Source organism: Engraulis encrasicolus, chromosome 6 (genome assembly GCF_034702125.1).
Source record: "Engraulis encrasicolus isolate BLACKSEA-1 chromosome 6, IST_EnEncr_1.0, whole genome shotgun sequence".
NCBI classification, from domain to species: domain Eukaryota; kingdom Metazoa; phylum Chordata; class Actinopteri; order Clupeiformes; family Engraulidae; genus Engraulis; species Engraulis encrasicolus.
The window spans coordinates 1605245-1627958 of NC_085862.1; the positions used below are offsets into that span (position 1 = coordinate 1605245).

Genomic DNA, 22714 nt, shown 5'->3' on the forward strand with positions numbered 1-22714 from the left:
CTGATAAAAACAGAACTGAGGAAAGAGAAATGCCATAGGCCTATGCGTATAACACAGTTTTACTAACACACATCTCGAAAATAATGTTGACATTGTATTTGAAACTGCTGCGGAAAGAGATTGATTATTAATTCAATGATTAATGATTGATAACTAATTCAACGTTATAACCCCGCCTCCTGCTGCTACGCAAGTGTTAGCTAAGCTACCCCAAAACTTGCAAGTGCTATTGCCTCCTCTCGTCTCGCCACACTGTGAGACTGACCGTGACCGCAACCATGCCGGGCATACTGCTGGGAGACGTCTTTCCCAATTTCGAAGCCGATACAACAATTGGCAAAATAAAATTCCACGACTTTTTGGGAAACTCGTAAGTACCACCCTTTCACGTTTCTTTTCAACCCCTCTGTGCATAAAGCAACACCTCAGCAAGGGCTACACATATAGAGCAATGACATTTAAACTTAACAATGAACCAGGAATGACGTGGAATGTAGCCTAAGTTTTGGTTAACCTTTTGTTAGCCTTTGTCGATATGTTGTGTAACGGTGACTCGGCATTATCGTGCATGTTATATCATAGGCCGACAAGATTTTACACCTCAATTGACATCAGCCTAATGTCGGTTGTTATGTATCTCACAATTTGCACAATAGTTCTTCTCTAGGGCCTACCGTGCGTTAAGTGTTCAGAATTCTGCGTGCGCATTGCGCATCCCTCAAGCTGTTGTGTCGCTAGATCTAATAATGGACTTGGATGTAGAACTAGGCTAGACTTGTAGTAGCTTCCGTTACAACTAAAGTTTTGCATACATAAACCAACAACACATGACCCAGGTAAACGTGGTTATAACATTGCCGTTGCGTAATGTGTCGCAACATAGAATCCTTGAACCAAACTTGTATGACAAGATCAGTCCAGTAGCCTTGGCATTTGTCTGCAATGCTACGGAATTGATTAAATAGGCCTAATTCTCATACTGAAGTAGATTTTAACACTCATGTCAAAATGTGCACAGTGGTATTTTATAACAGGCGCATCTCCCAACAACCCAAGGGCCAGGCGGGTAAGACACTGGAATCATTCATTCTCTCTCTCTCTCTCTCTCTCTCTCTCTCTCTCTCTCTCTCTCTCTCTCTCTCTCTCTCTCTCTCTCTCTCTCTCTCTCTCTCTCTCTCTCTCTCTCTCTCTCTCTCTCGGATACAATGCTGTAACTTATATTTAAAGGTATGAAATTGCAGTAGGCAGCCATTATCACAATCCCCTAAAGCCCCCAGTCCATTTTCATACCTCCTTACACACACGCACACAACTTTCTGAAAGTTTTATTGTACTTTTCTGTAGATGTGGGGTGTTCACCTGAATCCATATAGTGGAAAAGTGAAGTATGGCGTTGCCATTAAGGCAATCTTAACAAAGAGTGTGTGCGTGTGCGTGCGTGCGAGCGCATATGGTGAGTATTTGGCGGGTCAAATGGGCAGTGCAGTGTTGCAGAGGAGTATATTCTATACTCCTCAGCAACACATGTACTCCTCTGCAAGAGTATGTGTGATTGCTCTAACTGCAGGTGTGTGTTTGTGTGGGTGTGTGTGTGTGTAGCTGTCTGATTGCTCTAATTGCAGGCTGTAAAACCATTAAGCAGTTGTACTGATAACCATGAAACTGGCTTTTTTTATTTTGTGTTTGCGTTTTGACTGAGGCAGAGCCAGAAATAGATGATCTTGATTACCTATTGCCCTGGATAACTTTATCATAGCCCATAGAAAAGCAGTAACTTGATCAATCAAACTGATAAACATGAAGCTGATATTCATGTAGCGTAGTTCAGTGTTTCTCAACCTTTTTTTAGGCGAGGCACCCTTTCAATTCATGAAAAATTTCAAGGCACCCCAAACCCGCAAGCCGTAACATGGCAGCGCATCCGATACCACACAAACTTAGAAAAGTAACACATTTGGAGACGTCACATGACCTACGTTCGAAGTTGCAGCTGACTTGGGCGACCTATATTTACTTTATGGCAGGTGAAAGTTTTCACTGACTAGCATTAACGTATCAATGTAGACAAATATGTTTTATATTACATATTTTATTTATCAGCCACGTTTCTGCGGCACCCCTGAGGGGGGCCCGCGGCACCCCAGGGTGCCCCGGCACCCCTGTTGAGAAACACTGGCGTAGTTTACGTCTTTGTAAATAGCAGAGCTGGAGGTTGGTGATCATTACTATTTATCATCCGTTTTGACGAATTGTTGGAAATTAAGGGAAGAATACGGCTTAAATGAAGAAGAATACGGCTTAAATGAAGAAGAATACGGCTTAAATAAAGAAGAATACGGCTTAAATAAAGAAGAATACAGCTTAAATAAAGAAGAATACAGCTTAAATAACGTTTGTCTGTTTGTATAAATCCATTCAAAACAATGAGTGGCGATGGCCACTAGGATGCAATAGTTTAACGGTGTCAGCGGTAGACGTGTGCAACGTCCAAGCTGAGTCCGTTTTGAATTCAATTTCAATTGACCTGTTGCTGTGCAGAATGCCTTGCAGTCTAATCGATATTTTCAAGGAGTCGAGGGTTAAAGGAGTCGAGGGTTAAAGGAGTCGAGGGTTAAAGGAGTCGAGGGTTAAAGGAGTCGAGGGTTAAAGGAGTCGAGGGTTAAAGCGCCCATCGATATGGAAAGGAGCGAAGTCTCAGGGAGTAGCCCTGTCCTCCTTGCAGGTCTTCTCAAAGGGAGTAGTCCTGTTCGTCTTGCGTCCGGCAGGGATGCTTCACTTCCCCCTCCAACCAATCACAGAGGTCACGTAGCTCAGCCACATGCACGGCACGACTGCATGACTTCAGGTCACATGTCTTGAGTAGCAACACGCTTCATAGCAATAGCTTTTTCATTTTAGAAATGAGGTGGCAGCCTTGAAGATTTTGGATTGCAACATGTTAATGCATTCTCATTTCTCATAGGCCTTTCATGATGATGCATTATCATAAGCCTTTTGCTAGCTGGGCAGGTTGTTCAAGTCAAGTCACATGTACTTTATTGTCAAAAATCTGTGTAACAGGGTTGGCGCAGAAGTTTGACATTGCGTTTGACCACATCTCCAATGTGCAGTTAAACTAAACATACATGACAGACACAGACACAGACACAGACACAGACACAGACACAGACACAGACACAGACACAGACACAGACACAGACACACAGACACACAGACACACAGACACACACACACACACACACACACACACACACACACAGAGTGTCACTTGTGCAGTTCATCCGGTTGCCATTGGCCTTATTAAACACTTGGATAAAACGATGCCATGCACATTGGACCCTCTGGCTAATCATTAAGGACTTGCACCAGGTGGCCGTTTGATAGTCATGGTGGTTTGCCATTTTCTAAAAAACAAGTGTGAAATGTCTCACCTTGCAAGATACACGCTGGATTTGTGACATATACTGTTAACTTGTATCAAGTAAGACATGTGCTATAATGAGTCGGGGTTAAATTCAAACCCAATAATGACATGCTATGAAGTCAGTGCTGCACACCAGTGTAATGGGTTTGCAACTTTTCGGTGTAAATGTCCTCTGAATTTAAGTTTGTCTCAGAGCTGCAGACATCTCACAGCCTTGCCAGAGTTTCCTATTTAGCCTGCGGAAGGAAGCTGAGTGATGGTGGAGATAAGGGATGTTAACCGGTAACCGGTTAACTGATAGTCGACCGGATCAACGTTCACCGGTTAAATTTTCTACCACCGGTTAACCGGTAATAATATTATAATAATAATTTCCTCCCAAAAAGCCCCCAAAAACTATAATTTTGAAGTTTTGGTACGATAATTCAGCTTTTTCCATCAGGCGACACTGGCTGGACATGACAGGTCCTGTCTGAGCAGCAAAAAGAAAGGCTTATGTGAAAAATAAAACTTAAAATATTCAGTGCTGTGCCCATCAGGCACGCGAACGTTATATCATTTAAGATTGCCGGTTAACCGGTTAACCACCAGTAAATGAGTCTCAGTAACCGGTTAAGATATTTTTACATTTTCGCCATCCCTAGTGGAGATTACAGGAGAATTGATTGGAGTCGAACCACAAACACGTTTCTGTAATGATGTTCCATTAAGAGGATATTTTGAATGCCCAGAACTTTGTGCAAAACGTTTGACGAAAGATCAGGAAAAATGTGCTTGAGGGCTTGTTTTTTTTTTTTTTTTTTGCATTTTCAAGTTAACAGACCTAAGCCCTCTGCACACTCCATATCATGTGAACTACTGTAAAAGCCTTAAAATTACAATTCTTCCTGAAATTCACAATTTATCAAGAGTGTATACATAAACAATATTTCTCACCATCTTTGTATACTTTAATAATTAATATTAATAATAATTCGTATATATTTGCATGTATGAGACGATGACGCAACGTCATCATTTCTAGTACAGTTATATAACAATATATATGGGACACACACACACACATCTGTTAAATAGTTTGTTCCTTCTGCCTGATTTATTCACACCGCCATGGGAAACGGCTGCAGCGCACTGTAGTGCAAACGCGATTCGTTCTGGTGCATCATTCACTTGCAGCAGTTATGCAACCGTTCCGTTCCCTGTAGGAGCTGTTGTCTACTCTCCCACAGATGATAAGAGTTCAGCTGTTGAGATTATTTATTACGAGTAAATCGTGCCAGATGGTGGACACCTGTCTTGGTAGTCTCCCGAGCGCTGAGGCATCTGCCCTGGTAGTCTCCGCAGCACGGAGGCATTTCCTGCTCTGGCCTTAACTGATTGAATACACGGAGTGCGTTACAATATGCGACCTTGCCTCTTCCACTTGTCTCCTCGTCCCGCCTCCTGGCCCCTCCTGCGTGGAGAAAACGATAACGTTTCCCAGCTGTCAGCCTAGCCACAACAACTTTTGAGGGACTGTTTTTCATTCACCATCCCAATTGCAAATGAGAAAAATACTTTACAATTGAGCTTTTGCAAGATATTGAAATATAATGCTGATTGTCAGTGATGTCATTATGACCTATTACTTCCTGGTACGAGGAGACAAGCACAAGTGGAGGAGGCAAGGTCGCATATTGTATCGCACTCACGTTTCCTCCAGAGTGTGTGCATCCCATTATCCTAACTCAACCCTCCTCACCCCGTGCTAGTGGCCTCGTTAAGGGTCCATCCCGTTACCCTGACTCCCGTGCTTGTGGCCTCGTTAAGGGTCCATCCCGTTACCCTGACTCCCGTGCTTGTGGCCTCGTTAAGGGTCCATCCCGTTACCCTGACTCCCGTGCTTGTGGCCTCGTTAAGGGTCCATCCCATTATCCTGACTCCCGTGCTTGTGGCCTCGTTAAGGGTCCATCCCATTATCCTGACTCCCGTGCTTGTGGCCTCGTTAAGGGTCCATCCCGTTATCCTGACTCAACACTCCTCACCCCGTGCGTGTGACCTTGTGCTTCACTGCCTCCCCTGCCTCCTCCATGGAGAAAACAATACAGTTTCCCTGCTGGCAGACTATTAGAACATTGCCTGAGGAAGATCCCTCTGTTGGATCAAAACGTTGCCATATGTTAAAATGAAATAAAGTAGTTTTGGAGTTAATGCACAGTGTGCAGACCGCTTCATCGCACTACCTGCTGGCAGACTAGCCACAACAACTTTTGGGGGACTTATCCCCTTTCAACATACCACTTACAAATGAGAAAATTACATTTGAGTTGAGATTTTGCGAGATGTTGAAATAAACTTCTGTCACCAATGTCGTCAAGAGGCCCCGAGCCCAAGGGAGTAAAGGGCCGTACACACACGTCGCTGCTAGTTACTCGCTCAACGAATGAAGTCAATAGAATGTCGATGTGTTGGAGCGAGACTCTCAGGCGAGTAGGCAAGTACTGTACAAGCGATGCGATGTGGGCGGATATAAAAAAATATATATATTTTACCTTCGAGCAAGGCGAGTAAGCGAGTAACCAATTGGAATACAGAGTTCGGTACTTCTCGCCTGTTCATTGGCAGTTAAAGCCGCGGAAACTTTCAGCGAACGTTCCATGAAAGAGAGGCGAGTAGGCGAGCAAGCGAAAAGCTAGCTTTGTGTGTGTACGCCGCTTTAGGATATTAGGATCTGACCATCTCCTCTCTTCTGTTCTTCCCCTCGCCCATCTTGTCCTCTCCTCCTCTCCTTTATTCCATTTTCTCCTCTACCCTTTCATCGGCTCCTCCATATTCTGCTCCATATTCTCCTCCATATTCTCCTCATCTTCTCCTCCTCATCTTCTTTCATCTTCTTTCTTTTTTTTTCTTTCTTTCTTTCTTTCTTTCTTTCTTTCTTTCTTTCTTTCTTTCTTTCTCTCTCTCTCTCTCTCTCTCTCTCTCTCTCTCTCTCTCTCTCTCTCTCTCTCCCTCCTCAGATGGGGTGTCCTCTTCTCCCATCCTCGGGACTTCACGCCGGTGTGCACCACAGAGCTGGCCTGTGCTGCCAAAGTCAGTGACAAGTTCACCCAGCGCAACGTCAAGATGATCGCCCTCTCCATCGACAGCGTGGAGGACCATGTCAGCTGGAGCAAGGTATTTATTCATTTATTTATTTTTAAAATATATTTTTAGGGGCTTTTATGCCTTTATTTGGACAGAGAGACGGGGTGGGATTGGGGAATGACCCCGGCCGGACTCGAACCGGGGGTCCCTGTGGGCATGCAAGCCCAAATGTGGGGGGCTTAGCGGTATTTATTCATTTTTTATTTAATCATCTTTCAGAATAATACAATCTCAGCTGGAGCAAGGGCGGCTGGTCTTACAATCCAATACAATGCAACGTGTATTTATATAGCGCAGTGTTTATATAGCGCAGTATCACAACTATGAAGTTGAGTCAAAGATGGCGCGGAGGATCATCTCAGCTGGAGGTTGGTTTAAAAATCTTCTAGTAGAGTAAGATAAATCAAACCACACCTACTCAATGCAAAGGAATGTGCTGAAATTTGGTCTCCTAAGGAGGCGTTCCTCCCATCTCCTCCTTCTTCTCTGTCTGTGGTGTTTGGTGGCACCTTGCTTAAAGATGTGCTCTAGCGGCTTCTACAGAGTTGTAAGACCATCTCAGCTGCAACAAGGTTGGTTGGTTCCCAAAGTTTACCATGACACGCCCCCCCCTTGTAGATTCTGGCCAGGGTCCCCCTACATAGGTCGTGCCACTAGGGGTGGGCGATATGACGATATTATATCGTGAATCGCGATATTGAGTAAAATATCGTCTCGAATCTGCCAAAGTGGAGAAATCGTATAGATCGTCTTGCAGTGAAGATGTTTATTATCAGTATCAGAGTGACGTTTTCTCACTTGTGTTGTTGTCTTCACTTTATTCTTTACATTATTGTATTCCACTTGTACACTTTATGAGAGTATCATCAGTGTGTTAACATTTTATTGACTGCAAATTAAAAATTGCAAGTATATGAAAGTTGTTTTTTGTTGTTTTTATTTTTTGGATGGAAGATCGTGATAAAAAATCGATATCGTGATTTCATGTTAAAAAATCGTGATACAACATTTTTGCCATATCGCCCACCCCTACGTGCCACACTATTTTTTTCTGTGCGGGAGCTTTCTTGTCTCTAACATTGGTTCCACTCCTACACGCCTGGCCAAAGGAGGGGTGCAAGAATTTTACAAAATGGAGTTACACAAAATTCTTGCAGTGCTAAGTGACCAGAAGAGCTGCACGGTAGGGTCCTGATCGACAGAGGGAGCAGTTCCAGGACGCTGGTTCTGCTGTCAAGCCCCGCCTAGGTGTCGTGAGCTTGTTGACGAAACGCCATTTAGTGAGGTGGGGTGCCCACTTGAAAACCCAATGATGTTAACAGGTCCGTGCCGTGCAGCCCTGCCCCAATGGAAGACATCTGTGTGGTGGCTAGCATTGAAGTCGCTCCCCTCAGAGGGAGCAGGACTCAACTTCTGCCAGGTGTGGTGACTGCGGTATACTCTACCATTTAAAGACACAGACATTATTGATTCATTAAAACATGGCAACATGCTTCGGCCATAGCGTGGCCTTCATCATGGGTTATCAGCAAGAGTAATCAGAGGTATTCAGCAAGGACGTGTGCACAGGGCTTGCAGTGCTACTCTGCCCTCAGCAAGGAGGTGTCCACAGTAGCCACTTACGACTTGTGTGGGTGTCGACCAACATTGACGAAGCACGTGAGCGAGAACTTGTTGTCACGATGTGGGTGTTATTAAATACAGCGCATTTAAAGTCGGCCACAAATATGAACGAGACGATGAGCTCGCACCAGTTTGATCTACTAACACACCATGTGTGAGGAGTGGGGGGACAGGCAGTGTGGAGGAGCTGAAGTGGCGACCTGCGCAAACTTGTGTAGAGTTGTGAGACAAGACTCATATACACACGTGAGTGAGTTGTTGACCAACCAGTTCATGGGCGCGTGACCTCGGAGGCGGTCTGCAGACGAGCGTTGAAGGGGATAAGCAACTGCAGAGGTTGCAAGATCTGACTGCAGTCGCATTCATCCCGCGATAGTTTGACACCATGTGACATGTCACCTCGTCAACGCAACATCACCGAAATTTTGAAGTTTGACAGGAAATCTAACCGTCATGCAACTTTTTGAGCCAGAATGCATTGCTGTCTAAATGCGCATACAGCCATTGCGGTATCTCGATCGCACTTAGTGCTTGCAGTGCTACTTTGCCCTCAGTAAGGAGATGTGCACAGGGCTTGCCCTCAGTTATCAGCTGGATATCAGCCAAAACTCAAACTCCAAAGGCATTCTTTTTGATCTGATGAAAACAATGAAAAGCCTTGCTTCTGGAGCGGAATTTCTGTACCAGAATCTCTTCGAAACCCTTATGGACCCTTTGGGAAATATTTGACCCATTTTAAATACTGTAACGAGATCAGTTGAAAGACACATTTATTAACGGAATATTTAAAGTTCATGAAACTACTGCAACTTATTTGTCATCAGAGTAGCATGAAATCTACATGTTTCCTCACCTTGACATGAATAGGACATGGGTTACTTACTTCACCTTTGTCTACTTTTTAAAAATTCAAGTCTCCTCCACTATCTTTACAAGTTAATCACCACATGGTCTGTCAATAGTTAAAAGCTCTGAGTCTGAACTGCTTCCACAGATGGTTTGTGTTACATTGTCCGCCTCGGTCAAGGTCGTCGTCAGGCCAATCAAGGGGGGCGGGGATATGTTTCAACACACACACACACACACACACACACACACACACACACACACTCTAACACAAGAAGCTGATTGGCTCCTGTTGGGGGGTTGCTAGGTTACGGTAGCACCAGTACCGCACCTCCCACATTCCGCCCCAGAAACTCACAATGGCCAGAAAAGAGGAGAGAGGGGAAGGGGGGGGTGCATTCCAATATGCGACCTTGCATCCTCCACTTGTGCTTGTGGCCTCGCCCCACCTCCTGGCCCCTCCTCCGTGGAGAAAACAATAAAGTTTCCCTGTTGTCAGCATAGCAAAAAAAAACTTTGGTAGACTGTTTTTCATTCACCATCCCAATTGTAAATGAGAAAATGACATTAGAATAGAGATTTTGTGAGATATTGAAATATAATGCTGTTGTCAGTGATGTCATCATGACTTATTACTTCCTGGTACAAGGCCACAAGCGCAAGTGGAGGACGCAAGGTTGCATATTGGAACGCACCCGCGGTCTTTAGGGCATGGGGCCAGAGAAGAGGGGAGAAGTCTTCAGGGCCTGGCTTGGTTCTGAGTTCTGCTGGGTCTGTTCTGATTGGTTCTGAGTTCTGCTGGGTCTGTTCTGATTGGTTCTGGGTCTCTTCTGGGTCTCCTCTGATTGGGCTGCAGAGCACCTCCCCCCTCTGGATAGGTCTCTTCACAATAGCTGTTTTTTTTTTTTTGGCAGATCGCTCTGCAAGTCTGAAAACACTGTGCAGCAGCAGAGCTGAGCGACACAAAAAAGCTCCTGAATCGTGTAACCCCCCGATCCTGTAACCCCCCCATCCTGTTAGTCAATCGTGTAACCCCCCCATCCTGTCCCTTCCCCCTCCCCCTATCCTGTTAGTCTCCCCAGTTTAACCCATTGATGCCTGATGTTGCGTTGCACAACATTGACCCTGGCGCCTGGAGCTGCATTACGCAACATTGAGGCTCATGAGATTTTGAGACAACTTTATTAAAAATCTCTGTTTGTTTGAGATTAATAGATTAGATTAGATTAGATTAGATTAGATTAGATTAAACTTTATTTATCCCCAAAGGGAAATTCTTTTTCCAGTTTGCTCTGTAGATTAAAAAGAGAAGTAAAAATAAAAATAATATGAAAATAAAAAAGTAAAAAAAGTAGATAAAAATAAATAAGGTGGTCATGCAGAAAAGTCCAGGAGTTTCTCTTTGTCCTAATGGACAAATTATACAGTTGCATGACTCTAGGGACAAATGATTTCCCCAGTCTGTCAGTCCTGAATTTCAGTGCTCTCAGCCTCCAGCTGAACACACTCTTTTGTTGGATGATTGTGTTGTAGAGTGGGTGCGCCTTATTGTCCAAGATGGTGAGCAGTTTGCTCAAAGATCTTCTTTCTGACAATGAAGTGAAGTTCTCCAGCTCTTCTCCCACAACAGAGCCAGCTTTCCTCACCAGTCTGTCAAGCCGCGCAACATCTCTCTTCTTTATGCTTCCACCCCAGCAGACCACTGCATAAAAAAGTACACTGGCAACCGCAGACTGATAGAACATAGTGAGGAGTGTGTTGCACACATTGAATGATCGTAGTTTCCTCAGGAAGTATAGCCGACTCTGTCCTTTTTTGTATACTGCATCTGTATTGGCAGACCAGTCTAGTTTGTTATCCAGATATACCCCTAGATACTTATATGTGCTTACAATCTCCACCTCAACACCATCAATAGCGACAGGTTCCAGAGCTGGCTTGGACCTCATGGAATGAACACATCCTCATGAAAGATGAGGGTCTTAGTGTTTAAGTGCAACTTTTGCATGTTTTATGTGCCTCGGAAGCTGAGATATTTAGGTTTTTATAGGCTGAGGGCAGCTTTTCTTTAAAAAAGGGCTCAGACATTCAGCACCCTTTTTTGCAGGTGCCTTAGGCGTCAATGGGTTAAAGTGCACTCCACATTCAAGAACTGAAGTGACATTTTTGAGTCGTTTCAAGCACAGTGTATTTTACACAGCTCTGGAAAGAGCCTATGTTCTAGAAAAGAAGACTTGTGCGGCGTTTATACATACCTGGTTATGTTGATAAACGTTTTTCTTCTCTGCACTGTGACAATGAAGAAGGCTCTGTGCAGCCGAAGCGTCTGTCACGTCAGTCCCTGCAATATTAAAATAAAAAGAAAACAACAAGAAAGAAGAAAAATTGAGTGCGATCCATTTCCTACTACTAGATTACTTCAGAGACGCACCAACAAGACTGAAGAGTGCAGTGTGTCTCTTATAGATAGTCTCTGACAGATAATCTCTGCACTTACCAAAATATTTTCGTTCACTTCATAGCAGCATAAATATGCTGCTGAGAGCCGTCATAAATACGTTAAGCCCGTGCGCAGTAAGGAGAACAGTATTCAAGTTTTCGTTTTTCTCTATTTACATACAAATGATAACCAGAGTTTTATTTAAGCTTCGTTGTTAGAAAGGCACAAACGGAGGGAAAGGTCTTTTGTTTATCAAAATACCAGGGTATGTATAAGCAGCCTCTAAATGATTGACAGATGTGTTGTTGATGTGTCTCTGTGTTCATGTGTTACTGAGTCCAGATTCCACAGTCTCTCCTGACCTCCTGCACTCTCGCCTGTAGTCCACTCTCCCGGTTATGTGTCTTGTTTTGATCTGCTCCACAGGTCAGGGACCACAGAGGTTAATTAGCTTTGTAGCTGACTCTGGTACTGATACCAGAGAAGCGTATATGAGAGTGAGATAAAGCAGGTTCTTTTCCGGTATCCACTTTATGTCGGGTGAACGCCCCTTTAGGAGACCATTTATTCTCTACCTCAAGACTCCGAAGGTGTCCTAATCAAAGGAGTCCCCTTAGCGCTGTAGATGGAAGAGGAATCGCACGTCTTGTGCAAACACCGGTAGCGCACGTCTTGTGCAAACACCACAAAAAGAGAAGAAGAAGGAGGGACAACGCCCCCTTAGGAGACCAAATTTTGAGCACACGCTTTTGCATTGAGTGGCCGTGTCTCGATTCCTCTTATTTTATATCCAACCTCTGGTACTGATACTGTGCTGTACATGGGCCCTGTCAAATAAACTTTTAGTAGAGAAAGTGCACTCAACTCCGAAAAGTTTCTTACAAGGTCTTTGAGTGCGAGCAAACAGCAAAGTTCATGTATGGTAAAAAAGCTGCACTCCCGGATCAATTTCTTGCAGTTTTAATACTGGGTTAGCATGGCAGACAGACAGACGTAAAACGTCAGTGGGGTTATCATGGTAACGAGAGCTACAGGCCCAGAAGGGGGCGGGGGATTTTTGTCCTCAGAATCCTTCGTCGACAGGCAAGCAGTGTTGAAGGCTGATCTTGCACACACTCAAAGCTGATGAACTGGTTAGCATGATTATTCTGCTAACTCCATTCTTTGTTTTTCTCTCTCTCTCTCTCTCTCTCTCTCTCTCTCTCTCTCTCTCTCTCTCTCTCTCCCTCTCCCTCTCCCTCTCCCTCCCCCTTCCTTTCCTCTCCACACAGGACGTGATGGCGTTTCACCCCGACAAGGCGGGCACCCCCATGCCCTTCCCCATCATCGCCGATCACAACCGCAAGCTGTCAGTCCAGCTGGGCATGTTGGACCCTGACGAGCTGGACAAGGATGGCATGCCCCTCACCGCACGCTGCGTACGCTACACATTTACTTTATATTAGCCCCTCACCGCACGCTGCGTACGCTACACATTTACTTTATATTAGCCCCTCACCGCACGCTGCGTACGCTACACATTTACTTGTGTAAGCTTTTACTTTTTATTACAAGGCATTTACTTTATATTAGCCCCTTACCGCACGCTGTGTACGCCTTTACTTTATATTACAAGGCATTTACTTTATATTAGCCCTATATTATATTACCTTATTTGACTACATTATATTAGCCCCTCACCGCACGCTGTGTACGCTACACATTTACTTTATATTGCCCCTCACCGCACACTGTGTAGAGTAGTCTACATTTTTACTTTATAGAATAGAGAGCTGGAGTTCTCCCCCAATAGAAAAGAGCTGGAGTTCTCCCCCAATAGAAAAGAGCTGGAGTTCTCCCCCAATAGAAAAGAGCTGGAGCTCTCCCCCAATAGAATAAAGAGCTGGAGTTCTCCCCCAATAGAATAAAGAGCTGGAGTTCTCCCCCACAGTTTTCTGTCCTAGAGGCTGAGATCAGGTTGCAGACTAGCCAGAGAGGCTCCACGGGGCAACCTGAGACGCATGCATTGTTCTGATGTTCCCAATATCATTGAACCGTATAAGTGGATCATGAAAGCTAACCTGAGCGACAGGTTTTGTAATATATGGAAGCATTGCTGTTGGTGTATTTAGTTAGCCTGGACGAATAGCCGACTGTTGACTCCGTCAATCAGTCAGCCAAAAGCCATGAGGAATCCGTCTCCGTGGACGGTGGGAGATGGTCTGATCTTACTCTATCATTTAAATTAATTGAAGTTCCAAACTCAAATTAAAACCCATATTGTGCTTTATTAGCATGCCTGTTACGTTATGCCGTCGCAAAAGCTTACAAATAACAAAACGAAAGTGTGAATATAGTTACCTTAATCAGTAACGGAGCTCGCGGGTGAGTTCTACTTCACCACTCAATTGTTTGCTGATTGGCGAAACACTGAGAGAACCGTGCTCGAGGCTTTTGCCAGACGATGTGCGGAGCCAAAATCTTTGGGTAGAGTACAGAGGATGGCGTCGCGAGTCTAGCATTTAGTCATGTGGGATGGCAAACCTGCATTTAGTCATTTGGGATGGCAAATGGGATGCAATGCTTTGATGTGTTGGGGCTTTTATATACCTGTGTTGCATGTCTGTATTATTTACTTTTTCTATGTCTTTTTTTTTGGTGACATTTTTGTAGGTGTTTGTGATTGGCCCAGACAAGAAGCTGAAGCTGTCTATTCTCTACCCTGCCACTACGGGGCGCAATTTCGACGAGCTCCTGAGGGTCATCGACTCCCTGCAGCTCACGGCCCAGAAGAAGGTGGCCACCCCAGTGGACTGGAAGGTAATTTACTACTACTACTACTTCATCATGACCCAACGCAGTCTCACCCCAAGTAGTCAATTTCTGACTACCTTGGACCAGACGGCAATTTTTGACGTCTTGGGTATTCCTTCCACGTCACATTTTGACTATGTGGCCTAACCCTAAACCTATACCTAAACCTAACCTCAATGACGTTATGCTGCCACAAGGGGGCGCCTTTGAGGACATAGTCAAAATGTGACGTGGAAGGAATACCCAAGACGTCAAAAATTGCAGTCTTGGGGTGTCAAAAATTGAGTAGTCAAAAATTGACTACTTGGGGTGAGACTGTGTAGCGTGACCTGAGTGGGAGGGATGATGTGCACTGAAATCCTCCCTGGTGTGGTTCGGCCATAGGCATCAGAGGTAAGAACGGGTAAAAAAATCCAAGCCCGAACCGACATGGGCCCATGGGAATTGGGCCGGGCCCGGCCCGAGGCCGACTAATTATTGGATGTGTAGGCCCGAGCCCGAGGGAAGCCCGAAATTTCAAATTTTATTTATAAGGAGGGGTGATCTATGATAACAAATCAAAGCCCTTAAATTAAAGCCATTAAAGTATTTTGTTACGAAATCTAAGTTAAATAGACTGTATAAACATGCAGGCCATCTTTTATATTTCTGTGTATGCTGCACTGCAGTGCACAGAGGTTACATTAAGCGATAATCCATCATTGACGCTTTTTTTAAGAGTTGGCGGAAAATTTTAAGGGCGTCCGTCATTTTGACCGGCTGATCATTGGGCCATAAGCCACAGCAGCAGTACGACCTTAAAAATCTAGCGCGGCACTTTCACAGAGAGAGACAGCGAGACAAAGAAGAACAACGACGCGAGCAGCAGAACAGGAATGAAGGAGTTCTTGAATTGCCATTGCAAGAGTTTATTAGGCTACAGTATGTGTCGGGTTGATGAGGCGACCTCTGTTTTTTGCAGACCACGCGTCTCTCGTGGCCAAAACACGGCCGAAATGCCTCAGCGCACTGTGATGGGAGGGAGAGGCGAGGGAAAGCGCGTGCATTCTAGCAGCAGGCACTGCACTGCTGGATTATCAACTGACGTGGAATATTATTAACGCACAGCCTACATAGCCTATTTATTTATTTAAAAAAAAAAAAAAAAAAAAAACTGTCAACGATAGAGAAGCCGAACCCGACCCTACCCGAACGTAATGAGTGACATTTCAGGCCCGACCCGACCCGAAATTGGCTCGGGTTCGGGTTCGGGCTCGGGCCTGGGCCAAAAATCATAGGTCTAATAGGCATACATTCTATCCACGGCAGAGTGATTATTCGGTGTGACGAGTCTCCGGGGATGATGTCCACCTAGACATCATCCTCCTTACCGACGAGTAGAATGCCAGTAGAAAGCGTCTCATCCAATCAGATATCTCAAAATAAATTGACCGGATCTAACTATAATAATAGTAATAATAATAATTAATATCTTCTAGTTTCTTTAATAATGAAGGTGCCCCCCTGTGGACTGGAGGGTACTCACTTCACTCACGCCTTTTAAAATGAAATATCTTCCTAATGAAGTGTTAGTTTATTTAATTACTATTTTGGTAACACTTCATTTACCTGTTTTCCCCATTCATCTACTTGGAACCCACTTGTATTAAAGGGACACTGTGCGAGATTTTTAGTTGTTTATTTCCAGAATTCATGCTGCCCATTCACTAATGTTACCCTTTTCATGAATACTTACCACCACCATCAAATTCTAAGTATTCATTATGACTGGAAAAATTGCACTTTTCATACATGAAAAGGGGGATCTTCTCCATGGTCCGCCATTTTGAATTTCCAGAAATAGCCATTTTTAGCTGCAAAAATGACTTCACTTGGGCCATACTAGAAAATATTAGTTTATTACTTAGTAAACTTTCATGAAAAGGTCAAATTTGGCAATAGGCAACCCAGTTTCAATGAGCAGCATAGTTGCAGTACCTTTTTTGACCATTTCCTGCACAGTGTCCCTTTAAAGATAACATTTGTGAATGGGCAGCTGAAGGTAAACTACTGAAAAAGTTACATACATATAGCACTCTAGCTTTAAAATGAAGTGTGACTGTACTGGCAGCACAAATGCATCATAGCACACTGTCCATGCAGCCCATGTCCAGCACATGTCAAGTCAAGTCAAGTCAGCATTTATTGTCACTTTCATATGCACAAGACATACAAGGAAAAATTAAATTACGTTTTCTGTCTATACCATGCCAGGACAAGACATATACAAAACTGACATTTTTCAGACTTACATAAAGTGTAAGACAGCCAGGACAGGTAACAGTGATGGACTGGTAATAATGAACAATAATACATAATAAATACAGTACAATGAACATTTAACATTCAACATGTAACATTTATTATTCAACATTCAACATTTAACATTTAACATTCAACATGTAACAGAGATAGATAAATAAAGAATGTAGACACTACAATCATAGAAATATAGTAGAAACAGTGAAAGTAACAGTATAATAACAATACAAGTGGTAGGTTCCAGGACTGAGGTAGAGCAGCTGGTCTGAAAAGTTGAGCAGTAACCAGGTGGTCTGAATAGTTGAGCAGTAACCAGCTGCACTTCTCTGGAGGGAACACGCTGCCCTACTTCAGTTCTGGCAAAGCAACTCTAGGGATGTCCGATAATATCGGCCCACTGATATTATCGGCCAGATAATACATAAAAATGTAATATTGGTCAATATCTGTATCGGATTTTTGACCCATCAAAACCGATATAATAATGCTTGAATTACTCTACACTTTTCTCCTTAATTATTTTTCTATTTTGCACAGATGATGTTAATATTTGGAAAGCTTTGTTGCATTCTCGAATGCATCTAGTGGGGCGTTACAATAAAATTAAGCATATTTTGTTCCACAACAGGAGATGTGTAATGTTACCTAAAATTTGTTTTGAGGAAAAATAACCCACATATATCGACATTGGTATCGGCCGATATCGGAATCGAAAATTGAGAGTTGGACAATATCGGCATATCGGATATCGACAAAAAAGCCAATATCGGACATCTCTTAAAAACAACTGCTGTGAAAATTCTTTTAAACTATAAATAGGTAACTTAGTGCTCACACATCCATTATAGCAAATGGCCAGTGGTGGACATAGCCAAGTAAAGGCCTGGAGAGCTGAATATTTGGCCAGAATTGAGTGTTCTGACAAGTTCGTGCTCCAGGGGCTGTAACCAATACCCTGTGTAATGTTATGTGTTTCGTTTCTCGTCCTCAGCCCGGTGACAAGATCATGGTGATTCCCATCGTAACCCTGTCCTGCTCCAGGGGCTGTAACCAATACCCTGTGTGTAATGTAATGTAATGTTATGTGTTGTGTTTGACCTTCTCAGCCCGGTGACAAGGTCATGGTGATTCCCTCGCTTTCCGACGAGGAAGCGGCTAAACTCTTCCCCGCCGGCGTCACCACGAAAGAGGTGCCTTCTGGGAAGAGATACCTGCGCTACACGCAGCCGTGAAGAGGCAGCGCTGACGACAACAACAACAACAACAACAACAATATTGCACTTAACATCACACCTGGGGCCTATACTGAGAGGCTGGATCAGGAGTAGACCAGGGATGCATTTCTCGAAACCATAGTTGCTAACTACGTTAGCTACTTTGTTGTTTGCAATGCAATTTCCCATTGGCAACTACCCAAGTTGCTAACTGGCTAGCAATTGTGCTTTTGAGAAACACACCCCAGGTTAAGTAGAGAGGTAAATCATCTAGAAGATGAGTGGAGTCCTCGTGTTCTTCAGAAAATCAGGACTCCAGGCTCTTCTATTAGATGATTTACCTCTTAACTTAACCTGGTTTACTCCTGAACGAGCTTCTCAGCATAGGCTCCTTTGCTCTTTTTGGCTAGACGATATTATCACGTAACAAAGCCAGTCCACTTTGCTAATCATGCCGCATCACGTAATGAAATGCAGCCTTCAATTCCTGGACGCATATACTGTAGTGTTCGTATGGTGTTTTTGTGGGAACAACTAACCAACGTGTAGGTCCATCCACAGTGCCTTACTTGTACGGTTAATAAAATAATAATAAATGCCTTTTCATAGACGTACTTGTCTGGATTGTGTGTTTTTGTGCTGCAAATAATAATAATAATAATAATAATAATAATACATTTTATTTGAAGTGCCTTTCAAGATACTCAAGATACACTTTACAGTAACACAGGGGTGGGGAACCTTTTTCATTCAAGGGCCCACTTCAAATTCATCCGAGGGTCGCATTATGAACACAAACCAGGATTTCCCCCTGCACTTTAGGCCTATATTGAAGACCGCTACTTTTAAAACAGCCCCCACATTCTCTAGGACCCCTGAATATAACTTAATTGTATTGCAAATGTAATTTCTAATATTCCTTTATGTCATATTTCATGTGAAGTTGCATAACATTAAAATCATATCGGGGGCCGGATAAAATGACCTCAAGGGCCGCAAACGGCAGTAACAGGACAGTAGACAAAACAAAACAAGCTAAGCAGAGCAACAAGTACAGTTACTGATAAAAGGGACAAAGGCAAATAATACAGAACAGGCAGAAAACAAAGGCAAGATAAAACTATATGGAGCAAAATTAAACCATAAAATAAAGACTAAATAATCGAACGAGTAAAAGGGCCTCCGTCTTTTATGGGGCACCTAAGTCTTCCTGGTTCATGGGGCAGAGGGAATCAAAAAATAATTACTGGGCTTGAAAATGAGTGGTTTTTGGATTTGTGGTGCATAGGTGGAGGTCCAAGGTTTGGATTGGTGCAAAAAAAAACACTAATTTTCAAGCCCAGTAATTATTTTTAGACTCCCCCTGCCCCATGAACCAGGAAGTAGAGGGCGTGACTTAGGTGCCCCATAGCGGTGGGAATGTAAAGATGAAAAGGTGTGTTTTCAGCATGGGTGAAGAGGTGTGTATTCAGCATGGAGGTGGAGAGGGATAGGGAGGTGCGAGGGTGAGGAGGTGCATTGGTGGAGGGGGAGCAGAAGGGAGTTCCAGTGTTCGTATGGTGTTTTCGTGGGAACAACTAACCAACTAACCAACGTGTAGGTCCATCCTCAGTGCCTTACTTGTACGGTTAATAAAATAATAATAAATGCCTTTTCATAGATGTACCTGTCTGGATTGTGTGTTTTATTTCATTTTATTGCTGCAAATAATAATAATAATACATTTTGTTTGGAGTGCCTTTCAAGATACTCAAGACACACTTTACAGTAACAGGGCAGTAAACAAAAGCAGAGCAACAAGTAGAGTTTAACATATGTATTAAGTTCATTATGTCTAGCTTTTTAACTTAAACACTAACGGTTTTCTTTTGCCTTAAGACATGTAAAAGTCCTAAGAGGACAACTCTAACAGCAGCAGGTGTGACCAACCTGTCATTATTGGCAGGGAGGTCACACCTCCACAACAACATCAACTGTTTTTAAAGCACGTCACTCATCAACATCACAGTGACCCTCTGATGAAGACGGAAGTAACACCGTCGAAACATGTCAGGTAAAAGATAAAAACTTTTACATGTCATAAGGCAAAAGAAAACCCTAAGTGTTTAAGTAAAATAAGTAGAGTTACTAGTTAAAAGGGACAAAGGCAAATCATACAGAACAGACAGAAAACAAAGCAAGATAAAACTATATGGAGCAAAATGAAACCATAAAATAAAGACTGAATAATCGAACGAGTAAAAGGGCCTCCGTCTTTTATAGCGGTGGGAATGTAAAGATGAAAAGGTGTGTTTTCAGCATGGGTGAAGAGGTGTGTATTCAGCATGGGTGAAGAGGTGTGTATTCAGCATGGAGGTGGAGAGGGATAGGGTGGTGCAAGGTGTGTATTCAGCCTGAGTTGGAGAGGGATAGGGTGGTGCAAGGGTGAGGAGGTGCATTGGTGGAGGGGGAGCGGGAGGGAGTTCCAGAGTTTGGGGCCAGCCGCACTAAATGACACCCATTGATGTGGAGGGGTGAGATGAGGAGGTGTGGTGGGGTGAGGAGGAGGTGAGATGAGGATGTGTGGTGGAGTGAGATGTGCGGTGGGGGTGAGATGAGGAGGTGTGGTGGGGTGAGGAGGAGGTGAGATGAGGATGTGTGGTGGAGTGAGATGTGCGGTGGGGGTGAGATGAGGAGGTGTGATGGGGGGAGGGGGTTGAGGAGCAGTGTGTGTGTGTGTGTGTGGAGCGCAGGCTGTGTGTGGGCTGGTAAGGGGAGATAAGAGGAGATTGCTAAAATAAGGGAAATGGTTAGCTGTGTTGCGCCTTAAAGACGAGTACTTGTAGAAGGATTTAGAAAGTGGATGCGTGACTGAACAGGAAGCCAGCGGAGTTGGTGAAGGAAGCCAGTGGAGTTGGAACAGGAAGCCAGTGGAGTTGGAACAGGACAAGCCAGGTTGTGCCCTCCTGGTGACGCAACACTTTCAGCGTTGCAACTAGTCAGGCCAAGAGCAATGCAAGTACTTTCTGAGTTCCCGAAAATACGGGAACTCCTCCCACTTTGTCGGTAAGCAAACAACCATAAGCAAACCAAGGGAGGCGGGTCAACCATGCCGTTTGGGAAATGTTACTTGTTATGCTCTTGGTCAGACCAACGCTCGAAGAGATTTGAATGGCGATGATAATCAGGCTCATACCTGCAAACTCGTCACCTTTTGGTGACAGTCACCTTTTTCCTGGCCAATTCCTTGTCTGCTGTCACCTTTTTTTCTTTGACGAGTTTGCAGGTCTGCAGGCTAGTGAAGGACAGCTGTGGTGTGTTGCCCGGGCCAGATGCAGTTTAGTCCAGTTTGTGTTTTTATCACTGAGAAACTGTTTCCTGGCACACTCTCAGCCTCAGTTGGCAAGTGGCCTGGAGGACTTTGGCTGAAATTGACCCTGCTAGCGGCTTTGGAGTTAACAGTTTATAGGGTCAAAGGTCAATAAGTAATCCAGTGCTGAAGTTAATGATTTCTATGTTTCCTCGTGGTGTATGGTGTATGATTCTCAAAGTTCTTCAGACCGAGGACCACTTTGTCCCCCCAAAAATATTCAGGGACCACTTGTCAACCGAATTCACCGTTGACGGGTGCGAATTTGATAGCCTACTGCTAATTTCGATGCAGATCAGTTACTTTTAATTCACATTACAAGTCTGTCTTTTTGTGGTGAAGCTATGTTTAGCTGTGTAATAATGTTAAACATATAGTCTACTGCTAGCTTGTCTTGGAAAAGTAGAAATCACATCACGGACCACCTGAGCTCTGTCGCGGACCACCAGTGGTCCCCGGACCACACTTTGAGAATCACTGCAGTAGACCTACAGGTGTGCTGAAGGGGAAAAAGGTTTATAATCTATTTTAAAAAAAAATACACCATGTAATATTATTAGTAATTAATTTCCACAATTCCTGCTGTCCCATTCACAAATGTTACCTTGTTCATGAATACTTCCCACTTATTCATCATGACGGGGAATTGCACTTTTCATAAGATTCAAGATTAGTTTTATTTGTCGCGCAGGAAATTTGTCTTGGACAATAACAAAGCTGCTGCAACATACAACACATAACACATAACACACAACGAACAACACAAACAAAAACGAAAACACCCATAACAAAAGAAAGACTCAATAAATAGGCCTGTTCAAAGTGCAGTACTGAAGTGCATGATGGGTGTATTCATACATAGCATAGCTAGACACAAGTCAGTTGGTGGCTTGAGTTCAATAAATTAATAGATGGATGAAAGACAATGTATACGTACCTATTCAGAAAAAACCTCTTTTAACTGGGACTCTATATCGCCTGCCAGAAGGGAGACGTTCGTACTGTAAGTGCAAAGAGTGTGTGGGGTCTTCAGTTATTCTCCTGGCCTGTCTGAGCACAGACTCCTCATCTAGGCTATTACTTGTAGGGTGGCAGAGGTGGAAGAAGTACTGAAGTTGTGTACTTAAGTAAAAGTAGATGAAAAAATTAGTAGTGAAAAAATTACTCAAGTGAAAGTAAAAGTTGTACACCAAAAATGTCCTAGTACTAACTTTTACATGTACTTTTTGAGTACCAAAGTACAAGTAGGCCTACTGGCGCAATGGCTGTCTTTCTCCTTGTCTGCCTACTTGATCCAATAGGAAAACGTTTCTGCAACGGTTTTTGGTTCTATTTAAACATGACTATGGAGTCCTGTTAATGTTTTTTTTAAGTATCTTTTCTGCCTGGGTGTCAGTTTGGAAGAGGGGCTTGGTCCCGCCTCCCTGCCCGCAGATGAGGCTACTCAGACATCCATGAAACACAACAGGAAAACCTAGGATAAATGTAACTAGTAACGAAGTCTTCTTCTAGAAATATAAGGAGTAGAAAGTAAAGTAATTGTCCAAAAAAATGTAATTGAGTGAAAGTAAAAGTCTGCATTTTTATTTTTACTCAAGTAA

General features: G+C 43.6%; 1 protein-coding gene across 2 annotated transcripts; it reads left to right on the top strand.

Moving 5' to 3' along the window:
• The first annotated feature begins 217 nt into the window (after window positions 1-217).
• prdx6 (peroxiredoxin 6) lies at window positions 218-18374 on the top strand. 2 transcript variants are annotated; one of them, XM_063200435.1, is made up of 5 exons: window positions 218-370; window positions 6421-6577; window positions 12728-12874; window positions 14109-14255; window positions 17542-17640. In XM_063200435.1, exons 1-5 carry the CDS (start codon window positions 279-281, stop codon window positions 17626-17628), a joined length of 630 nt encoding a protein of 209 aa, XP_063056505.1. In that variant the 5' UTR covers window positions 218-278; the 3' UTR covers window positions 17629-17640. The 2 variants fall into 2 exon arrangements, with proteins under 2 accessions (XP_063056505.1, XP_063056504.1); XM_063200434.1 differs by lacking the exon at window positions 17542-17640 and adding an exon at window positions 17657-18374 and having other exon boundaries at window positions 220-370.
• The last annotated feature ends 4340 nt before the right edge of the window (window positions 18375-22714 follow it).